General features: G+C 41.5%; 1 protein-coding gene across 1 annotated transcript in view; it reads right to left on the minus strand.

The window, feature by feature from the left end:
- Nucleotides 1–1,064: 1,064 nt before the first annotated feature.
- Nucleotides 1,065–22,623, minus strand: part of pnpla8 (patatin-like phospholipase domain containing 8) — an 85,982-nt gene continuing 64,423 nt past the window's right edge. Inside the window, exons 8-9 of the mRNA XM_067999887.1 lie at nucleotides 5,795–5,990; nucleotides 1,065–2,022 (exon numbers count right to left, since the gene is read on the minus strand). Coding sequence (XP_067855988.1) covers nucleotides 1,748–2,022; nucleotides 5,795–5,990 — 471 coding nt within the window. The 3' untranslated portion in view covers nucleotides 1,065–1,747. The remainder of the gene's footprint in view (nucleotides 2,023–5,794; nucleotides 5,991–22,623) is intronic.

Below are 22,623 nucleotides of genomic sequence, written 5' to 3' on the forward strand. Positions count from 1 at the left end.
CCTTGGGGATAGCTGGGGTTTTAAAACCTTTTGCCCATGGGACAAAGTTTTAGCTGGAGGTTTGGTTTCAGCATTCATTTGGAGAACAGCAACTTAATCAGGATAAATGCCACTTTTAAACATCTGGTGGCCCGAAGGGGAGTGCAACAGCCTGTGACATTACATTAGGCGGAGCCCCATTGTATTCAATGAGTCACATAACATTACGCTCGCAGCAACACCTACAGGTGCACGACTGTTCGACTTTTGAGAGCACTCACCATTTTTAGTATACAGTAAATGGGTGTATTGCATTCCTGGGTCGTCTAAGGTGCTGGCAAGAGGACTCCTAGCCAGATGTTGAATGCTAGTCTGCAGGGTTGCGAGTTGTACAGAGCAGCCAGATCCTGGGGTCTCTCACGACAGAATTTTTTTTTTTTTTTATCAGACATGGTTTTGTTGGATATTCATGGGACAAGGTGCCATGAGGGCAGGACTTGTTCACCTTGGAGGAAGTACAAGTGGATTAACATGAGAAATGTCTGGGTGTGGAAGTGAGGCATGACAAGGCCGTACCCAAGTATAGGCCATGCCAACTGCTTTGAAATGCAAAAAATACATACATGCCACAACTTATATTGATAAATACAATAAGTGTTCGGCTTTCTCAACCGCTCCACTGGTAAACAACTGAGCTGCGCAGACCAGGAACGTTCTTGGGCTTGATCACGGATCTGCGCTCAGTTAGCTATCTCGGTTCCTGTTTCAGTAGGGTGCTGAAACTGGCCATAGCACTCTGGGTTAGGGAAGTTAAAAAGACAACCAGCATTCCCACTTTTAATTGCTAATCAGCAGATCCAGAGAGAATTGCGCCTATGTGGACATAGTGATTGTGGTGCCCCTCTAGTGGAATAGCTGCTGACACTGTCAAGGCTAACAGACATGAATAGTGGAAATTTGGGTGAGGTATCAAGGGTGTCCAGCACCCATGGGAGCAAGGATTCAACACCTTCAGGAGAGAACAGGAGAAAAAACACTGGCAGAGTTCAACTCCTAGGCAAGAAAAAAACATAAACATTATATGCTAATTTTAAACTACAAAGTTTATTGATATGCAAGAGAAAATGGAAATGTGGTAGTTTGTTACAGTTTATCAGGAAATCGGGTAAAGTGTATACTTCAACTACAGACAGAAACTCCTCATTATTTATTGTATAAATGGAGCATGTTCAAGTGCCTGTATTAAGAATACTGAGTAGCTTTCCAACAATCTTGGTCGTAGAAATATCGTGACGTGCTTGAGACTGAAAATTACATGGTGTGGTGCGGTGTGGTAATTTTTAGGGGCAAATAAACTAATTAAATCTTTGACTAGCATGATCATGTAAATGTTTAAACTATGTTGATATTTTCACATCTATAAATATCTTAGTTAGCACAAAAAAAACATCTAATTGCTGGTGGAATAAAAAATACAAACCAAAATTCTGCGCAGAACAGACATACTACATCCACAGAAATATAATCGAGCATCAGACAGATATCGGTTGAAGGAAAAGGAAGCAGCAATTTACAAGCATGATGAGAATGAAGCTTGATGAGTAATCCGTAAAAGCAGCAGCACTGGTACTTCTTTAAAACAGTTGGTTCAAGTATTATCTCAAATTCAGTGTTGCTTCTCAAGTTTTGAAGCGTTGCTGTTTGATTTTATCAGTGTGATGGAATTACACTGGTTGCTAGCTGGAATCCAAGCAGTGTGCATTTTTTTTTACAACTTGGAAATAAGAGGAAGACCATCATACATATCTGCTTTTAATTTAAACCAGTCGGATATTTTCTGAAATGTGCCCTTCTCCTGACAGAGTATCTCAGCGGCCTTCTTGAGCTTGAGTTCGTTCCGTTCAAGGTACCGGGTCCCGTCCATTTGCAACTGATTCAACTTTTCCTTACGGTTTTCATCCAACACTACATCCTCACTCAAGAAGGGATTGAACCGGAAGTAGGTGTCAGGAGGCAGAAGAGCATCAAGCATGGTGTGAACTTCTGGAATAAATGTTTGAAAGAAAAAACTGTTGAGGAGAGTTTAAGAATTGTTAAAAATAAACGAGGCAGATAGTATATATCGTAAGTTGAAAGCAGTTGTGCACCTTGTATTATTTTACATATGTCTTTTTAATGCTTGAGTTGTGGATTCAAAGCGAGGGAAACAAGTCCATGATAAAACCTGCATACTGGATGGATGGGCTTGATGAGCCAAATGACCTTTTCTTGCTCCAGGCTTTACGACAGAATGCTTGACCCTTGAAGCACTTTGTTAGAATGAACTCCTCCTCGGTCAGGCCCAGCACAGGTCAAAGCTCACTCTTCCCTGTTCCACCAATACACTCTAACCTCAGCCTAACAAGTATCTGTTGCTATGTCAGTGCAACATTCCTGTTTCCTACAAAAGCTCTTGTGACATCTCAGTGAAACATTGTGCTGCGAAGTACAGAATTTTGAGCTGTGAACCTAAAGCCCACCATGAACTGGGTCGAGACCGCCAAAGCTATTCACACTAAAAAAAACTCTGCAATTGTCAAAACCTCTCACTCCATCAGTCTGGATTGAATTCAAAACAGTTTCCAGAGGTAAACAAACAGGGTTTTAACCCACTGTGCCACCACCTCCTGTTCACATCACACTTACCACTTAGTGCCAAAGGGCAGCATGTTTAAATAAGCAAGTCATGTTTTGATTTTCCAGCTGGCAATTCTGTTGAAACTAGTGGGTCAGAGACTGCTGATGGGGTTGCTGAAGGTGAGTGCATGCTGCATTTGTCTCTCATCTCTGTAGCTGAGGATTTTGAGCTGGTGGGGATGGAAGAGAGGTTAAAAAAAATGTTTTTGGCCGATACTCTTGAGTCTGTGACAGAGACAGTAGCCAGAGATGTGTCTGAGTGCATGGGGCAACCTGCAGATGAGCTGATTTATCAAATGTTGCCAAGATCTGGTCTGCAAGAGTACCAGAGGTGAGTGCTGCTGGAGAGGCAGGTGGGTATGCAAGGGCAGAGCAATTAGCAGCGTGCAGCAATTTGGAAAGTCTCACTCATTCGCCTGGGGTCTACTATGGCAGATGAGAGGTTCCACTATACTTAACAATAATTATGTATCATTTACTAAAAGTCTTACATCTTGTGAGCATCCACCACACTTTTGTTACAGATGCAAAATAAATGAGAAAGTCAGTCAGTGTCCTGAAGTCTAAAATTTACAAGCAGTTATAATTGCCCTACGAGTGACCTCAGCAGTTTACAACCAGCTACCATTATTTGGATTTGTCCATTTACAGCAATGACCTTAAGGAGACAGGCCAAGTTTGCAGCTCAACATCCCAATTGTGCTTCAGACCCCAAACTACCTGTGAGCAATGGATGGATTTGCTCGTAATAAATGGAAAAATGGACCAGCATGCATTAAATCCATTATCACACATATAGTCCATTTTTACTCATGTAGTAAGAGCCAGGGTGCCATTCTGCTTATTCATAGTATTGTCAGATCAGTGCAGCACTCAATAAACCAGGCTAATAGAATTTAATAGATTGGCCCTTCTGTTCCAACTGGAATCATCAGGTCTTGAACACTATGTTATCAATTCAAAATTATCTACAAATGAACACTGAAATTGTAAATCATGTTCTGCAAGATTGTATTATGGAAGATATTGGGGAAGATATATTTGTTGATTGCCAATAAGAATACTTTTCCATCTGACTTGTTTTATCAGGAGTTGTGTATGTGGATAGGACATTGGGACTCTGCTTTGATGAAGTATGACTCAATGCATGATCTTAACTGAATTGCATTAGGCAGATTATCTGCTTGCTGATGGATGATATTACTAAAAAACTGATGAAAGAACAGCTGGAAAATCCATTTTGCTGAGGAAATTAGAACCTTTAGCGATAGCTAATACCAGAATTGAAACTGATTGCAATACGTGGTGCTGTTCTTGCAAACAACTTCTACATTAATACTGTGAGCAATTGACATTTCTAATACTTGAGCAACCAGTTGTCAATATTGAGTCAATTTCATTAGTTTGTGATTATTGATTCTATTTGTGGTACATTAGGGAACATTTACAATGCCGTAGGTATTGTATTTGAAGCCTGGACAACAAATTAAAATATCAGAAAATATCCTTTATTAAAGCTCTTGGAACTGTTCTGACTGGACATATATTATTTTCCCTGTAATTTGAATGTGAGATTGTTTGTCACTACAGCCATTTAGTTACAGTGAATGCAATCTCAAAAGGGGTCTCCATTAGCTGCTGTTTAACATCTAACGTTATAGGATGATTTATGAACAAACAGGACCAGTTTCAGAGCGTTCATCAGATAACTGTGGTGTTAGAAACAGTCCAAGAGTTGCTAAAATGGTACCCAGCTCTCAGAAATAAAGTCATAAATGGAGGCAGGCATTCGTTTAAGGCAGGATATCCAACCTGCTGCACCACCAAACTGGCCCTTGAAGCCCACTTACCTCATGCCTATTTGTGCTTATATTCCTAATTGGCTGGCTTGTCCTGTTTGAATTTTTTGGGGACTGGAGGTTTGGAAAGGGCTGATTTTTTGGCACTGTTGTCTCATTGGTGGATAAATCCTAAATTAGAACACCAAGATATGTTATCATCAGTAACCTCTGGCACATGCAAGTTAACGGGAACACTGATTTAAACTTTGTGTGTGGCTCATGAGGCTTATGTAATCCACAAAGACAAAAGCTTGGACACTTGGTTTAAAGCACAATTTGTGGGATTAAAAGAGGCTCGTCCTTAAAAACAAAATCTCTGGTATAATGCAAGAGTTATGTGGCTTTTAAATGGCTTATTACAAGAAGGCAGGAGGTGGATACTGCACTTGAAAGGATTTTTTAAAATGTAAAACTATTCGAATTTATTCCACTGAAGGTCAAGCTTTAATGTGTTCTGAAAGAGGAATATAGCTGAAAAACCTTGTCAATGTTAAAAATCGATTGATGATGGGCATCAAATACTCCTTTCATCAAGCATGGCTGTGTGCATTATAATGTGGAGATGCCGGTGATGGACTGGGGTTGACAATTGTAAACAATTTTACAACACCAAGTTATAGTCCAGCAATTTTATTTTAAATTCACAAGCTTTCGGAGGCTACCTCCTTCCTCAGGTGAACGATGTGGAAATGATTCCACATCGTTCACCTGAGGAAGGAGGTAGCCTCCGAAAGCTTGTGAATTTAAAATAAAATTGCTGGACTATAACTTGGTGTTGTAAAATTGTTTACAATTGTGTGCATTATAGGTTGCACTCGATGCATATTTATCATATTTTCATTGTGTCTGTGTTATTGACTAATGTTCTCATTAATCATCTCTCGCTGAGTCTTGTGTAGAATGGCCCAAGTGAGGTCTGCAGCTTAAAAATCCAAAAGATTTCACTTAAATCATGGCAATGGTTCACAGCTTGGGTGTATACACAGACTGTGCACAGACATGCAAGTGCACAGACCCAAACACCGCACATGCAGTTTTTCAGTAATCGCCCACCTTTTAGCATCTCTAAATTTTCAATATTTGTCAAAATGATCACCAGATCCATGAATTTAATTTTTGATCTGCATTAAAACTCATCCATTTTGTTGAATCTGATCTTTCACAGTGATATCTGTGATGTTATTTCTACATTAGGACATTGGAAGTGCAGCATATGGGAGCTCTGCTGATGGCCAAGTAAATCTGCTATTGCAGTTATCTTAAAAATACCTTCAGATGTCAAGCGTACAGGCACCAACCTTCTGTATCTGTGGCACTGCTGATAACGTTAGTCAATTTTGTTTTGAGGCTTGTGTAGGTCACATTGTTTTTCCCCAGTGTTTCAAAGCGTCCTGTTCCAAGGGAGATTACACACTGAATCGGTGTGTTTGGCCATAGACGTTTGCACTCATGTATGGCTAATGCACAAGGGTTGTTAACGAGCAAGCCACCATCCTATGAGGAGAAAAACAAACAGATTATTTAACTATATTGGCAACAACACAATCATCTAATTACCATTAGTGACATTTATAATATCAGTAGAGAAAAAGTACTAAAGAAACTAACGGGATGAAAAGCCGATAAATCCCCTGGACCTGATGACCTACATCCTAGGATTCTAAAAGAGGTGGCTGCAGAAATAGTGGATGCATTGGTTGTGATCTTCCAAAACTCCCTAGATTCTAAAGCGGTCCCAGCAGATTGGAAGGTAGCAAATGTGCATAGGAACATAGGAACAGGAGTAGGCCATTCAGCCCCTCCAGCCTGCTCCGCCATTTGATAAGATCATGGCTGATCTGTGATCTAGCTCCATGTACCTGCCTTTGGCCCATATCCCTTAATACGTTTGGTTGCCGAAAAGCTATCTATTTAAATTTAGCAATTGAGCTAGTATCAATTGCCGTTTGCGGAAGAGAGTTCCAAACTTCCACCACCCTTTGTGTGTAGAAATGTTTTCTAATCTCGCTCCTGAAAGGTCTGGCTCTAATTTTTAGACTGTGCCCCCTACTCCTAAAATCCCCAACCAGCGGAAATAGTTTCTCTCTATCCACCCTATCCGTTCCCCTTAATATCTTATAAACTTCGATCAGATCACCTCTTAACCTTCGAAACTCCAGAGAATACAACCACGATTTGTGTAATCTCTCCTCGTAACTTAACCCTTGAAGTCCGGGTATCATTCTAGTAAACCTACGCTGCACTCCCTCCAAGGCCAATATGTCCTTCCGAAGGTGCGGTGCCCAGAACTGCTCACAGTACTCCAGGTGCGGTCTAACCAGGGTTTTGTATAGCTGCAGCATAACTTCTGCCCCCTTGTACTCTAGTCCTCCAGATATAAAGGCCAGCATTCCATTAGCCTTCTTGATTATTTTCTGCACCTGTTCATGACACTTCTATGGTCTATGTACCTGAACCCCTAAGTCCCTTTGGACATCCACAGTTTTTAACTTTTTACCATTTAAAAAGTGCCCTGTTCTATCCTTTTTTGATCCAAAGTGGATGACCTCACATTTGTCTACATTGAATTCCATTTGCCACAATTTTGCCCATTCACCTAATCTATCAATATCCCTTTGTAATTTTATGTTTTCATCTACACTGCTTACAATGCCACCAATCTTTGTGTCATCGGCTATTCAAGAAAGGAGGGAAAGAGAAAACAGGGAACTACAGGCCAGATGGCCTGACATCAATTGTTGGGAAAATGCTGGAATCCATTATTAAGGGGGTGCTAACAGGGTACTTAGAAAATCATATGATTAGGCAGAGTCAACATGGTTATATGAAAGGGAAATCATGTTTGACAAATTTATTAGAGTTTTTTGAGGATGTAACCAGCAGGGTAGATAAAGGAGAACCAGTGGATGTAGTATATTTAGATTTTCAAAGGCATGCGCTAAGGTGCCCATAAAAGGTTGTTACGCAAGATAAGGGCTCATAGGGTTGGGGTAATATATTAGCATGGATAGAGGACTTAAAACTGACATTAGGGATAAACGGGTAATTTTTAGGTTGGCAGGCTGTAACCAGTGGGGTGCTGCAAGGATCAATGCTTGGGCCTCAGCAATTTACAATCTATATTGATGACTTGGATGAAGGGACCGAGTGTACTCTATTCAAGTTTGCTGATGATACAAAGATAGGTGGGAAAGTAAGTTGTGAGGAGGACATAAAGATTCTGCAAAGGGATGAAGTGAGTGGACAAGTAAGTGGCAGATGGACTATAATGTGCGGAAATGTGAGGTTATGCACTTTGGTAGGAAGAATAGAAAATCAGAATATTTTTTGATTGGTGAGAAACTATTAAATGTTGGTGTACAGAGAGATCTGGGTGTCCTCATACAAGAAACACAGAAAGTTAGCATGCAGGTACAAGCAAGCAATTAGGAAGGCAAATGGCATGTTGGCCTTTATTGCAAGGGGGTTGGAGTACAAGAGTAAGGCAGTCTTGCTGCAATTGTACAGGGCTTTGGTGAGACCACACCTGGAGTACTGTGTACAGTTTTGATCTCCTTATAGATTGTGGAGGCATTGGAGCCAAGCTCAAACTTGTCCTCACCCCACTTCCACACGTGGACACTTTCCAGTGGCAGTCATTGGATAGCCATCAGAGAAGGAAACCCTGGACGTTTCCCACCTCCCTTTCCACCCCAAACCTTGTTCCGAGTATTGAAGGATATACTTGCCTTAGAGGCGGTGCAACAAAGGTTCACTAGATTGATTCCTGGGATGAGAGGGTTGTCCTATGAGGAGAGATTGAGTAGAATGGGCCTATACTCTCTGAAACATGTAAGATTCTGAGGGGGCTTGACAGGGTAGATGTTCAGAGGTTGTTTCTCCTGGCTGGAGAGTCTAGAACTTGAGGGCATTGACTCAGGATAAGAGTTCAGCCATTTAAGACTGAGATGAGGAGGAATTTCTTCACTTAGAGGATTGTGAACCTTTTGAATTCTCTACTTGAGGGCTGTGGATGCTCAGTCGTTGAGTATATTCAAGGCTGAGACAGATAGATTTTTGGACTCTAAGGGAATCAAAGGATATGGGGATCAGGCGAAAGTGGAGTTGAGGTTGAAGATCAGCCATGATCTTACTGAATGGCGGAGCAGCTCGAGGGGCCATATGGCCTACTCCTGCTCCTATTTCTTATGTATCATTTCTTATGCTCTTACCAATTTCTCCTTTCCTGAACTCATGAACTTGTGTTGGGCTAGTTCCACTGATGCCAGCCATCCTCTTGCAACTCGCTGAAGTAGCTATTCTTCACCATGAGCATTGGTAGATTGTGGAGGCATTGGAGCCAAGCCCAAACTTGTCCTCACCCTACTTCCACACGTGGACACTTTCCAGTGGCAGTCATTGGATAGCCATCAGAGAAGGAAACCCTGGACGTTTCCCACCTCCCTCTCCACCCCACACCTTGTTCCGGGTATTGAAGTCAACTGTAGCCTTTACTGTCATGCCAGTTGAGATTAGGTGACTCAGTATAATGGAGATGGAACCTGGAACTTGTAATTCCTGTGGCTTAGTTTCGGGCTGCCTTTACCAATTAAGCCATGTTTTCAACAACAAAAAAAAATGACCAAAAATGTTTTTGAATAGAAAAAAAAATTACACATTCTGGCAAGTGAAAAATCAACTGGAAACAGCCTTCAAACTTCCAGCTGACCTTCTCTCGTTTTTCCAATTGAAAAACCAAGGTGAGAGGCCCAAACCACAAGAGGCCGAGATTGAAAAAGCAAAACGGAAGGTATGATAAATCAAGATAGTAGTGATGAACTGATCTCAAACTTGGATTGTAAATTACTTCAGGTATAATATGTTTATGGTTAAGTACATAATTTGATACTTAATTTTGAAACATTGGTACTAAAGGGTCCTGCATCATCACTTTTTCTTAGAATAGTTATGCGATGGAATTATATTTGCACGAGACAATGATAATACAATCACTAACCTTAGAACACACACTATAAAGTCATAACACATCCCTAGGAAGATAACTGTAAGGAGTCGCACAACACCAGGTTATAGTCCAACAGCTTTATTTGAAATCACAAGCTTTCGGAGCTTTGCTCCTTCGTCAGGTGAGTCACTTACCTGACGAAGGAGCAAAGCTCCAAAAGCTTGTGATTTCAAATAAAACTGTTGCACTATAACCTGGTGTTGTGCAACTCCTTACATTTGTCCACCCCAGTCCATCACCGGCATCTCCACATCATAGGAAGATAACACGTGAGAAAGCACAAAATCCAGAAAAATGAGAGTGGCCTAATCTCATAATCTGTCATTGCACAGATTATGTCCTCCAGACAATGCCCTCAACATTTGCCATATTCAGTAGTTAACCAATGCAAATTCCAACTGTACAATGAAAATAATAATTACCAGCATTTCAAATGCTTGTTTCAACTGAACATATAACATTTACATTAGCGTACAACAGCAGCAACTGGATATCTATCCACTGATCCTGCATCCTGTCATATTCAACTGTTGCTCTATGACCTCAAGAGGTCCTTTAAATGATCTAAATCTTTATTGTCAATAGATCAAAATAAAGCAATACATTTTATCATTCCCTATTAAATATAAGGCACATACACATCTAAAACCTAATATTCTTCCATTTGCCCCATTTCAAACAAAATTAATCCTTTATAAAAGTACATGGATTTGCTGTCACTATCTGTGGTCATGTTTCTTCATTTCCCTCTTGAAATGATCTTCACAAAACACAATGATCATGATCTCAATTAAATTCACCTTTCTAGTGAAGGTTTTAGCAAACACTGGTAAACAACTTCAATACAAGAGAGCTCTCAGACGAAGTCAGTTCCAAGACTTTTTGATATTTTAAGGATTTTTCTTTGAATTTTTATTCAGTTACTTTGTTTTGTCAACAAAGTGCACTTCAAGTGTTATTCAAGGTCGACTCTAATGTCAAACTTAACCATTCAAAAGAACAAAATAAATTCTCTCCCTCTTAATAACATTCCTGTTCTAGATCCCACTCCTTGGGAAAAAAAGAGCCAAAAATTGCTCCCAGTTAAATCTTTCTGTAGTTGTTTGCGAGGAGAGATGCATGGGGTTTCTGGTTTCAGATTTCAGATTTACACAGATAAAACCCATTAACAACTGCCCATATCCCCCCAAAGTAAAAAAAAAGCTATCAATTTGCCCGATAAGCCTACATTTGTAGGTTGTCAGCTTGGCTGAATGGGTAGCACTCTCACCTCGGAGGCAGAAGGTTATGGGTTTAAACCCATAATTTAGGCTGACACTTCAGTACTGTGAGAGTGCTCCATTGCTGGAGGTGTCGTCTTTTGGATAAGATGTTAAACTGAGCCTCCTGGTGTCCTCGAAAATATTGGTCCCTCAACCAACATTACAAAACAGTTACTGCACTTAGAAAGCAATCCATTGGTTGTAAAACACTTTGGACATTCTGCAGCTATGATAAAGAGGCACCACATAAATGCAAAGTATTTTTTAAAATATACATTTGCAAAGTTTTCTCCAAAATTAAGGTGCTATTTTACTTACTTCGACAGTGACACTGAGGAAGAATTTGTACAAATGTTTAAGGTTTTGCTTAAGTTCCTATTTTGACTTTTTTTGTGATATATAACTTCCTTCCCTCAGTACTTTTACATTGACACAAGACTTAATGTTAAACTACAATGATGGCAGTGGACTGACTTATGTGATGGGACTATGCTACAATGGATACTTCATTAAAAAGTCACATTCTATTTTAAAAAGATACAAGTCTTTTAAAAGTAGCTCATTTTTATTAGATTGTGTGTGTGTGCACGCATATGTGTGTGGTGTCAACTCAATATCTGTATCCATAATATAACTAACACTATGAGACTTCATAGCCAAAGGTTGCTGAATAGCGGGCCAAGCAGCTCAAACCTCAATACAGATTATGATATTTGAATCATCCACCGCTACAGGTGAGGTGCCTGAAGATTGGAGGGTAGCAAATGTTGTGCCTTTGTTTAAGAAGGGCGGCAGGGAAAAGCCTGGGAACTACAGACCAGTGAGCCTGACATCTGTAGTGGGTAAGTTGTTAGAGGGTATTCTGAGGGACAGAATCTACAGGCATTTGGAGAGGCAGGGACTAATTAGGAACAGTCAGCATGGTTTTGTGAGAGGAAAATCATGTCTCACGAATTTGATTGAGTTTTTTGAAGGGGTAACCAAGAAGATAGATGAGGGCTGTGCAGTAGACGTGGTCTACATGGACTTCAGCAAAGCATTTGACAAGGTACCGCATGGTAGGTTGTTACATAAGGTTAAATCTCATGGGATCCAAGGTGAGGTAGCCAATTGGATACAAAATTGGCTTGACGACAGAAGACAGAGGGTGGTTGTCGAGGGTTGTTTTTCAAACTGGATGCCTGTGTCCAGCGGTGTGCCTCAGGGATCGGTGCTGGGTCCGCTGTTATTTGTTATTTATATTAATGATTTGGATGAGAATTTAGGAGGCATGGTTAGTAAGTTTGCAGATGACACCAAGATTGGTGGCATTGTGGACAGTGAAGAAGGTTATCTAGGATTGCAACGGGATCTTGATAAATTGGGCCAGTGGGCCGATGAATGGCAGATGGAGTTTAATTTAGATAAATGTGAGGTGATGCATTTTGGTAGATCGAATCGGGCCAGGACCTACTCCGTTAATGGTAGGGCGTTGGGGAGAGTTATAGAACAAAGAGATCTAGGAGTACAGATTCATAGCTCCTTGAAAGTGGAGTCACAGGTGGATAGGGTGGTGAAGAAGGCATTCAGCATGCTTGGTTTCATTGGTCAGAACATTGAATGCAGGAGTTGGGATGTCTTGTTGAAGTTGTACAGGGCATTGGTGAGGCCACACTTGGAGTACTGTGTACAGTTCTGGTCACCCTATTATAGAAAGGATATTATTAAACTAGAAAGAGTGCAGAAAAGATTTACTAGGATGCTACCGGGACTTGATGGTTTGACTTACAGGGAGAGGTTAGACAGACTGGGACTTTATTCCCTGGAGAGTAGGAGGTTAAGGGGTGATCTTATAGAAGTCTATAAAATAATGAGGGGCATAGATAAGGTCGATAGTCAAAATCTTTTCCCAAAGGTAGGGGAGTCTATAACGAGGGGGCACAGATTTAAGGTGAGAGGGGAGAGATACAAAAGGATCCAGAGGGGCAATTTTTTCACTCAAAGGGTGGTGAGTGTCTGGAACGAGCTGCCAGAGGCAGTAGTAGAGGCGGGTACAATTTTGTCTTTTAAAAAGCATTTGGACAGTTACATGGGGAAGATGGGTATCGAGGGATATGGGCCAAGTGCAGGCAATTGGGACTAGCTTAGTGGTATAAACTGGGCGACATGGACATGTTGGGCCGAAGGGCCTGTTTCCATGTTGTAACTTCTATGATTCTATGATTCTATGATTCTATGATTCTAGTATTTGGAAATATGCTGGAGTAGTTCAAGTTATTAATAGGATTGTAACTAAAATAAAATTCCGTTGCAAATACAATGGTGAATGATTTCACTCATCAAGAAAATGTTTCTTTAACCATAAGGGCTATTTGCAATACTTAAAGCAGCCTTATGAGAAAACAATTTATCCTTTCTTTGTTGAAGTAATGATTAATGTGTTAGATTGAGTTTAGTGCAGCTCTGAGGTACCTGCAGACCTATACATAGCTGATCATTATTACACCATGCACTTATGGTTTACACAATTAACAGTCACCCATGCTGATGACATGCATGCTAAACAGCGGAAGCAACATGCTATAGACAGAGCTAAGCGATTCCACAACCAACGAATCAGATCAAAGCTCTGCAGTCCTGCCACATCCAGTCGTGAATGGTGGTGAACAATTAAACAACTAACGGGAGGAGGCTCCGTGAACATCCCCATCCTCAATGATGGCAGAATCCAACACGCGAGTGCAAAAGACAAGGCTGAAGTGTTTGCAACCATCTTCAGCCAGAAGTGCCGAGTGGATGATCCATCTCGGCCTCCTCCCGATATCCCCACCATCACAGAAGCCAGTCTTCAGCCAATTCGATTCACTCCACGTGATATCAAGAAATGGCCGAGTGCACTGGATACAGCAAAGGCTATGGGCCCTGACAACATCCCGGCTGTCGTGCTGAAGACTTGTGCTCCAGAACTGGCCGTGCCTCTAGCCAAGCTGTTCCAGTACAGCTACAACGCTGGCATCTACCCGACAATGTGGAAAATTGCCCAGGTACGTCCTGTCAACAAAGCAGGACAAATCCAATCCAGCCAATTACCACCCCATCAGTCTACTCTCAATCATCAGCAAAGCGAAGGAAGGTGTCGTCGACAGTGCTTACAAACGGCAATAACCTGCTCACCGATGCTCAGTTTGGGTTCCGCCAGGACCACTCGGCTCCAGACCTCATTACAGCCTTGGTCCAAACATGGACAAAAGAGCTGAATTCCAGAGGTGAGGTGAGAGTGACTGCCCTTGACATCAAGGCAGCATTTGACCGAGTGTGGCACCAAGGAGCCCTAGTAAAATTGAAGTCAATGGGAATCAGGGGGAAAACTCTCCAGTGGCTGGAGTCATACCTAGCACAAAGGAAGATGGTAGTGGTTGTTGGAGGCCAATCATCTCAGCCCCAGGACATTGCTGCAGGAGTTCCTCAGGGCAGTGTCCTAGGCCTAACCATCTTCAGCTGTTTCATCAATGACCTTCCCTCCATCATAAGGTCAGATATGGGGATGTTCGCTGATGATTGTACAGTGTTCAGTTCCATTCACAACCCCTCAGATAATGAATCGATTCGTGCCCGCATGCAGCAAGACCTGGATAACATCCAGGCTTGGGCTGATAAGTGGCAAGTAACATTCGCGCCAGATAAGTGCCAGGCAATGACCATCTCCAACAAGAGAGAGTCTAACCACCTCCCTTTGACAATCAACGGCATTACCATCGCTGAATCCCCACCCTCAACATCCTGGGGGTCACCATTGACCAGAAACTTAACTGGACCAGCCTCATAAATACTGTGGCGACAACAGAAGGTCAGAGGCTAGGTATTCCGCGGTGAATGACTCATCTCCTGACTCCCCAAATCCTTTCCACCATCTACAAGGCACAAGTCAGGAGTATGATGGAATACTCTCCACTTGCCTGGATGAGTGCAGCTCCAACAACACTCAAGAAGCTCGACACCATCCAGGACAAAGCAGCCCGCTTGATTGGCAACCCGTCCACCACCCTAAACATATATTGCCAATCCTTCATCGTCGCTGGTCAAAATCCTGGAACTCCCTACCTAACAACATTGTGGGAGAACCTTCACCACACAGACTGCAGCGGTTCAAGAAGGCGGCTCACCACCACCTTCTCAAGGGCAATTAGGGATGGGCAATAAATGCTGGCCTTGCCAGTGACGCCCACCTCCCATGAACAAATAAAAAAAACTATGTAAGATTCAATGAGGTAAAGGGAATGTCAAAAACGTGACAACAGCGGCTGCAGGACTTCATTTAAATATTATATGGATTATAACGTGCTCATGGATTTAGCAAATGAACTGTATCATGATTGATTAATGATTCCAAAGAATGACTTCGGTGCTCACTGACACCATGCACACAATCCATAAAAGGTGAGAATGAATGATCTGGAAGGACCTGTGGGTGCATATTCACAAATCTTTGAAGGTGGCAGGGCTAATCGATACAACGGTTAAGAAAGCGTATGGGATGCTTGGCTTTCTAAAAAGGGGCATTGGATACAAAATCAAGGAAGTCATGCTAAACCTTTACAAATCACTGGTTAGGCCTCAGCTGGAGTATTGTGTACATTTCTGGGTACCACACTTTAGGAAGGATGTCAAGGCCATGGAGAAGGTACAGTGGAGATTTACCAGGATGATACCAGGGATTAGGGACTACAGTTATGTGGAGAGGTCAGAGAAGCTGGGATTGTTCTTCTTAGAGCAGATAAGGTTAAGTGGAGACCTAATAGAGGTATTCAAAATTATGAGGTATTTTGATAGAGCAAGTAGAGAGAAACTGTTTCCTTTGGCAAGTGGGTCGGTAACCAGAGATCATAGATTTAAAATAATTGGCAAAAGAACTGGAGGGGAAATAGGTAGAAATGTTTTCACATAGAGAGTTGTTATGATCTAGAATGCACTGCATGAAAGGGTAGTGGAAGCAGATTCCATGAACTTTCAAAAGACAATTGGACATGTGTGCTTGAAGAGGACTAATTTGCAAGGTTATGGGGAAAAAGCTGGGGTGTGGGACTAAGTTGGATAGCTCTTTCAAAGAGCTGGCACAGGCCGAATGGCCTCCTTCTATGCTGTAAGATTCTATCTAATGTGTTTCAAATAAAAAATATTGCCAGTTATGACAAATTACATAGAGAAGAAAAGCCTAAATGTTTTTCAATCAGATGTAGAATATTACTGTAAGATAAGAAATGGAAGCCATTATTTACATTTTTTGTAATAAACCCAATTTAAAACATATCCTTTACTTATGGGCCAAATATTGAAAAACCAGAACAGAATTAGCTCATCATATTTATATTCTTATACCACTTTCTTTCTCCAAGTGCATACATTTTAAATCTCACTGTACTGACCAAGCTACAAATAACTAACTTGTCGTGTGCAAAGCAGGGTGTTGAATCTGCAGACTTACTGTATAAACAATGTTTTAGGATCTGTCTTACATTCTCAGACTCTAAACCTCTTTATACTACGGCATTAATCTGGATGGCAAAAATACCAATTTCCTTTGTATTGACAAGCATCTTAAATCAAAATGAATGTGTATCATGTAGAGAGGCTCTATTTAAAAACAGACAGGAGAAAAAGAAGAAAAAATAAATCCAGGAAACCTGAAATAAAAACAGAAATGGTCTGTATGCCTCTAAAGAGAAAAGAGGGGTCCACACCCAAAAAAAGTTGACCTAATTTTCTGATGCCACAACGCCACCCAAAACATTATTCTATATTTTTTGCATTTTAGATGCCAACTGTCCCACTAGATAGTTCAAGCATTTTCTGTTTTCATTCAAAAAACTGTCTGTAAAAATAGACGCAGTTACATTTTCAAATGCGCTCTTTATTGAACCTACTGCCTCTATGCACAATTATTTCCAATCTCACTGAATGCCATTGGATGGATAAGAATAAGCAACATACCAAAGTCAGAATGGAAACGTGCATTTGAGATTCTGCCTGAAATCAGACATATGGTTAAGTTTTCTCTTTGCTCCTACAACCTGGAGAGCTTATTAAAGGAATTGGTCAACTACAGAATAATTTATTACATGTTTCCAGATTAAATTATTCAGAAGATTAATCATTCAATGTTGACTAATCTTTCAAAAATTGAGTTGCATTACAATAATGTTCATTTCTAGGGGGAAAAGAATCATTCCGTTTAGTTTGCAAACAGCTTCCAAATGGCACATAAATAGGGAACATTTGTTCAGTAATGTTATGGCTTATTTAAATTTCAACCTCTATTTCTCCTTTACTTTTTAAGCTTTTACTTCCTCTCAGCTATTAGCACCGCCTTTCAGTTAAGATAATTGGTGAATGGGAGTCTGACTCTAGCATCAATCCATCTTCACAAATAAAGCTGGTCAGTGCAGTCCTTCCAGTCTCTTCCATTAAGTCAATATTGCTGACAAAATGTGGATAGAACTGACCAAAGTTTAATCAAGCTTTTAAAATCACTCATACTTCTCCTTTGAAAACCAAAGTTCAATTCCTCACATACATATAGGCCATAGATGTTCAAACCAGAGCCCTCAAAGGGGTCTGTATGGTTATCTGGTCTCCGTCAGTCTGGGATTGAACTTACCACATAAGAACGACGTTTCAAGAATTCTGTATTCTATATCTTTTTCCTGTATTTATTGGCTTAGTAACGTGCTACTTCTGTCATTTTGGATGGCCCGCCTAACGGGAATCTACTTTTTTTTTGCTGGAGACGCATTGGATGGGAGTTACACGGGCGAGAGTCCACACATTCCAAACCTCCAAATTGCAGGACAATGTGACAGAAAGCAGAGGAGAGGCGTTCAATTTCTCTATGATTGGGTGGCAAACTTTAATAACGCCAGCTCAAAAATTGCATTCATCAATTTTGTTGCTGAAAAGGACCTTAGATATTCTACTATCCTAAATTTGGCTTCCAGATCCTATGGCAAGTTGTGTGCGGGTCTTCATCTATATCTTCGCATACTTCTGCAGAAGGTTCTGCAGAAAAGCTGTATCCCAAGCAACAATATCTCAGCTGTGCCGCCAATGAACGGTGTCTAGGATTTGGGAGGCCCAGTCCTGCTTAGAGCTTGGGGGGTTGTAGGTATATTAGACGTATCTGCAGCCGTTTACCTATCCAGAGGAACCCTACTATGCAGCTGTCAAGATCATGGAATGGTTGGGGTCAGGGACCCCAGTAAATGAGCTGGGGCAGCACATTCATCTTCATTTTACTTGCCTAAGGAGTGATATTGGTAGACTGCCTCCATTTGTCCAGGTCAAAGTATATGCTTGCTATGAGTTGGGGGGGTAATCCCTCTTGTACAATGTCAAGTGTAGAATTTACTGTTGCATCTGGGTACCTGAAATATATTTTTGTAGATGTGCAACTGCTTAGGCAGTATTGTGCAGATTAATTCTGCATGTCTGACTGAATAGCAAATTGAATCATTAATCACTGGATGATAGCACAGCCACCTGTTAGCAGTTTAGTAAAGATTTCAACAGGTATCAAAAAAAAATCAAATACAAGTACATGGGCCTTAAGCCATTTCACTTGTTTGGAAAATCACAGATTAACATTCTGATTTGATGCAAATTATTAAGTGGACAGTGTAACCTTGCTACAAAATTGAAGGGATGACATTACAACGATTAGAGAAGGCAACTTCTGCAATGACCCAGTTTTGAGAAAATGAAGTTTTTGTTTATTTTATATTGTGCAATTTGGAAGGCACAACCATTCTTTGCATGATTATAGATTGTTTGTGAAAACTATGAGGAGACTATATTATAGTGGAGCTGACTGCAATGCTTAGGAAATTAGTTTGTTGAATCCATAGTAACTGTTTTGCAACAACAGTTGTAATGACATGCTTGGCATTTATCAATGACTTTAAACAGTATGACAGAAAAGATTTCAGTGACCTTCGCAGCAGTTACTTGTGAACTGGAAACAGCTCTACTCTATACTGCTCTTGTTCAGTTCTCCAAATGGTGAACTCAAAAGTTTAAAATAGGTTACCAAAGGCTACTAAAATATTTTTATCACTCTTGTGATATAATTTCATCACGGTTTATGTCAATGCTTTATGTAAAAATGTATATAACCTGGACTGAGACAGGTGGAACAAACAGTCCATAACTGTTTAAATTATGACTTCCACTCTTCCATTTAATAAAAAAGCCTACAGCTTATAACCAAATTACAAAATGGAACATATTCAGAAAACTCAATACATGACTGCCAGTTTGAAATTAACTGTGAAAAATGTCAACCATTAAAAAGCCACAGCATCAATTGTCACTGTACCCTTACTCTACTGAATGTAAAGTATCAAGATTTATTTTTATTCATTCATGGGGTGTGGGCATCGCTGGCAAGAACAGCATTTATTGCCCATCCTTAACTGCCCTCGAGAAGGTAGTGCTGAGCCCCCTTCTTGAACCGCTGTAGTTCGTGTGGTGAAGGTTCTCCCACAATGCTGTTAGGGAGTTCCAGGATTTTGACCCAGCAACGATGAAGGAATGGCGATGTATTTCCAAGTCGGGATAAGAACGTAAGAAATAGGAGCAGGAGTAGGCCAATCTGCCCTTCGAGCCTGCTCCGCCATTTAATAAGATCATGGCTGATCTGATCCTAACCTCAAATCTAAATTCATGTCCAATTTCCTGCCCGCTCCCCGTAACCCCTAATTCCCTTTACTTCTAGGAAACTGTCTATTTCTGTTTTAAATTTATTCAATGATGCAGCTTCCACAGCTTCATGGGGCAGCAAATTCCACAGACCTACCACCCACTGAGTGAAGAAGTTTCCCCTCATCTCAGTTTTGAAGGAGCAGCCCCTTATTCTAAGATTATGCCCCCTAGTTCCAGTTTCACCCATCCTTGGGAACATCCTCACCGCATTCACCCGATCAAGCCCCTTCACAATCTTATATGTTTCAATAAGATCGCCTCTCATTCTTCTGAACTCCAATGAGTAGAGTCCCAATCTACTCAACTGGTGTGTGACTTGGTGGGGAACGTGCAGGTGGTGATCTTCCCATGTGCATGCTGCCCTTGCCCTTCTAGGTGGGAAAGATCGTGGGTTTGGGAGGTGCCCTTGAGAAGGTGGTGGTGAGCCGCCTGGTTGAACTGCTGCAGTCCGTGTAGTGAAGGTTCTCCCACAGTGCTGTTAGGAAGGGAGTTCCAGGATTTTGACCCATGATGATGATGAAGCAGCTGAAGATGGTTGGGTCTAGGCACTGCCACAAGATAGCTGACAATTATCATTTAATTTCTTTCTGGAGTTTTGATAAGAAAAAAAGTTATTTCATACAACAGTATGAGAGAGAGAGAGAGAGAGAAAGAGACTCACTATCATTTATATTTAAAATATTAAGTGAAAATAATGGAGAATTTTGGTTTGTGATAGACTATTTCCTATTTCCCTCCCAAACTTCTTTGCCCAATTTTCCCTTTTCTCTTCAGGATGGGGACTTATGCCGGGGTACTATTCAGCACCTCACCCAAGTTGCCATTCTTCATTCATGAGCAAATGTTGGTAAACTGTAAGCATCGAGGGCATCAAAGTAGAGTCCAATGCTGTCCTCACACAATGACAATGCAGACTCTCTTTCCACAAGGGGCAAAATCACAAGCTTTTGGAGCTTTCCTCCTTTGTCAGGTGAGTGTCACCTGACGAAGGAGGAAAGCTCCAAAAGCTTGTGATTTCAAATAAAGCTGTTGGACTATAACCTGGTGTTGTAAGACTCCTTACATTTGTCCACCCCAGTCCATCACCGGCATCTCCACATCATCTCAAATAATGAAGCAGTTCGAGCCCGCATGCAGCAAGAGCTGGACAACATCCAGGCTTGGGCTCAAGTAACATTCGCGCCAGACAAGTGCCAGGCAATGACCATCTCCAACAAGAGTCTAACTACCTCCCCTTGACATTCAACAGCATTACAATCGCTGAATCCCCCACCATCAACATCCTGGGGGTCACCAATGACCGGAAACTTAACTGGACCAGCCATATAAATACTGTGGCTACAAGAGCAGGTCAGAGGCTGGGTATTCTGCGGCAAGTGACTCACCTCCTGACTCCCCAAAGCCTTTCCACCATCTACAAGGCACAAGTCAGGAGTGTGATGGAATACTCTCCACTTGCTTGGATGAGTGCAGCTCCAACAACACTCAAGAAGCTCGACACCATCCAGGACAAAGCAGCCCGCTTGATTGGCACCCCATCCACCAACCTAAACATTCACTCCCTTCACCACCGGCGCACAGTGGCTGCAGTGTGTACCATCCACAGGATGCACTGCAGCAACTCGCCAAGGCTTCTTCGACAGCACCTACCTCTTAGAAGGACAAGAGCAGCTGGCACATAGGAACAACACCACCTGCACGTACCCCTCCAAGTCACACACCATCCCGACTTGGAAATATATCGCCGTTCTTTCATCGTCGCTGGGTCAAAATCCTGGAACTCCCTACCTAACAGCACTGTGGGAGAACCTTCACCACACGGACTGCAGCGGTTCAAGAAGGCGGCTCACCACCACCTTCTCGAGGGCAATTAGGGATGGGCAATAAATGCCAGCCTCGCCAGAAGGTGGTGGTGAAGGGAGTGAATGCCCACATCCCATGAACGAATAAAAAAAACAAAAATCTATCAATCTCGGATTTAAAATTAACAATTGAGCTTGTATCAACTGCCGTTTGCAGAAGAGAGTTCCAAACTTCTACCACCCTTTGCATGTAGAAGTGTTTCCTAACTTCACTCCTAAAAGTCTTGGCTCTAACTTTTAGGCTATGTCCCCTAGTCCTGGACTCATCAACCGGCCGAAATAGTTTCTCTCTATCTACCCTATCAGTTCCCCTTAACATCTTGAAAACTTCAATCAAATCACCCCTTGATTCTAAATTCCAGAGAATACCACCCTAGTTTGTGTAATCTCTCCTCGTAATTTAACCCTTGGAGTCCAGGCATCATTCTAGTAAATCTACACTGCACATCCTCCAAGGCCAATATAGTCTTCCTAAGGTGCGGTGTCCAGAACTGAACACCGCACTCCAGGTGTGGTCTAACCAGAGCTTTGTACAGCTGTAGCATAACAGCTACCTCCTTGTATTCCAGTCCTCTAGATATAAAGGCCAGCATTCCATTAGCCTTTTTGATTATTTTCTGTACCTGTCCATGACATTTTTATGATCTATGTACCCCTAAGTCTCTTTGGACCTAAAATAGATAGATCAGAGAACTTTCTAAATGATGAAAAGCTCAAAACAGCAGAGATCCAAAGTGGATGACCTCACATCCAAAGCAAAATACTGTGGATGTGAAATAAAGACAGAAAATGCTGGAGAAGTTCAGCAAGTTGGGCACCATCTGTGGAGAAAGAAACAGAACTGACAAAAGGTCTTCGACCTGAAATGTTAACTCTGTTTCTTTCACCACAGATGCTGCCCGACTTGCTGAGCTTCTCCAGCATCTTCTGTTTTTATTTTGGATGACTTCACACTTGGCAAATTGAAATCCATTTGCCACAGTTTTGCCCATTCACTTAATCTATTACAGTCTCTCTGCAACTTTATGCTTCCATCTACACTGCTTACAATGCTGCCTATCTTTGTCTCATCGGCAAACTTGGATATGTGGCTCTCTATTTTGCCATCTAAGTCATTAATAAATACAGTGAATAGTTGAGGCCCCAACACAGATCCCTGTGTGACACTACCAGTCACATCCTGCCCATTTGAGTACCTGCCCATTATCCCTACTCTCTGGCTCTTGTTGCTCAGCCAATTTCCTAACAAGGTCAATAATTTGCCC

The sequence above is a fragment of the Heptranchias perlo genome, chromosome 18, assembly GCF_035084215.1.
Source record: "Heptranchias perlo isolate sHepPer1 chromosome 18, sHepPer1.hap1, whole genome shotgun sequence".
Taxonomy (NCBI): Eukaryota; Metazoa; Chordata; class Chondrichthyes; order Hexanchiformes; family Hexanchidae; genus Heptranchias; species Heptranchias perlo.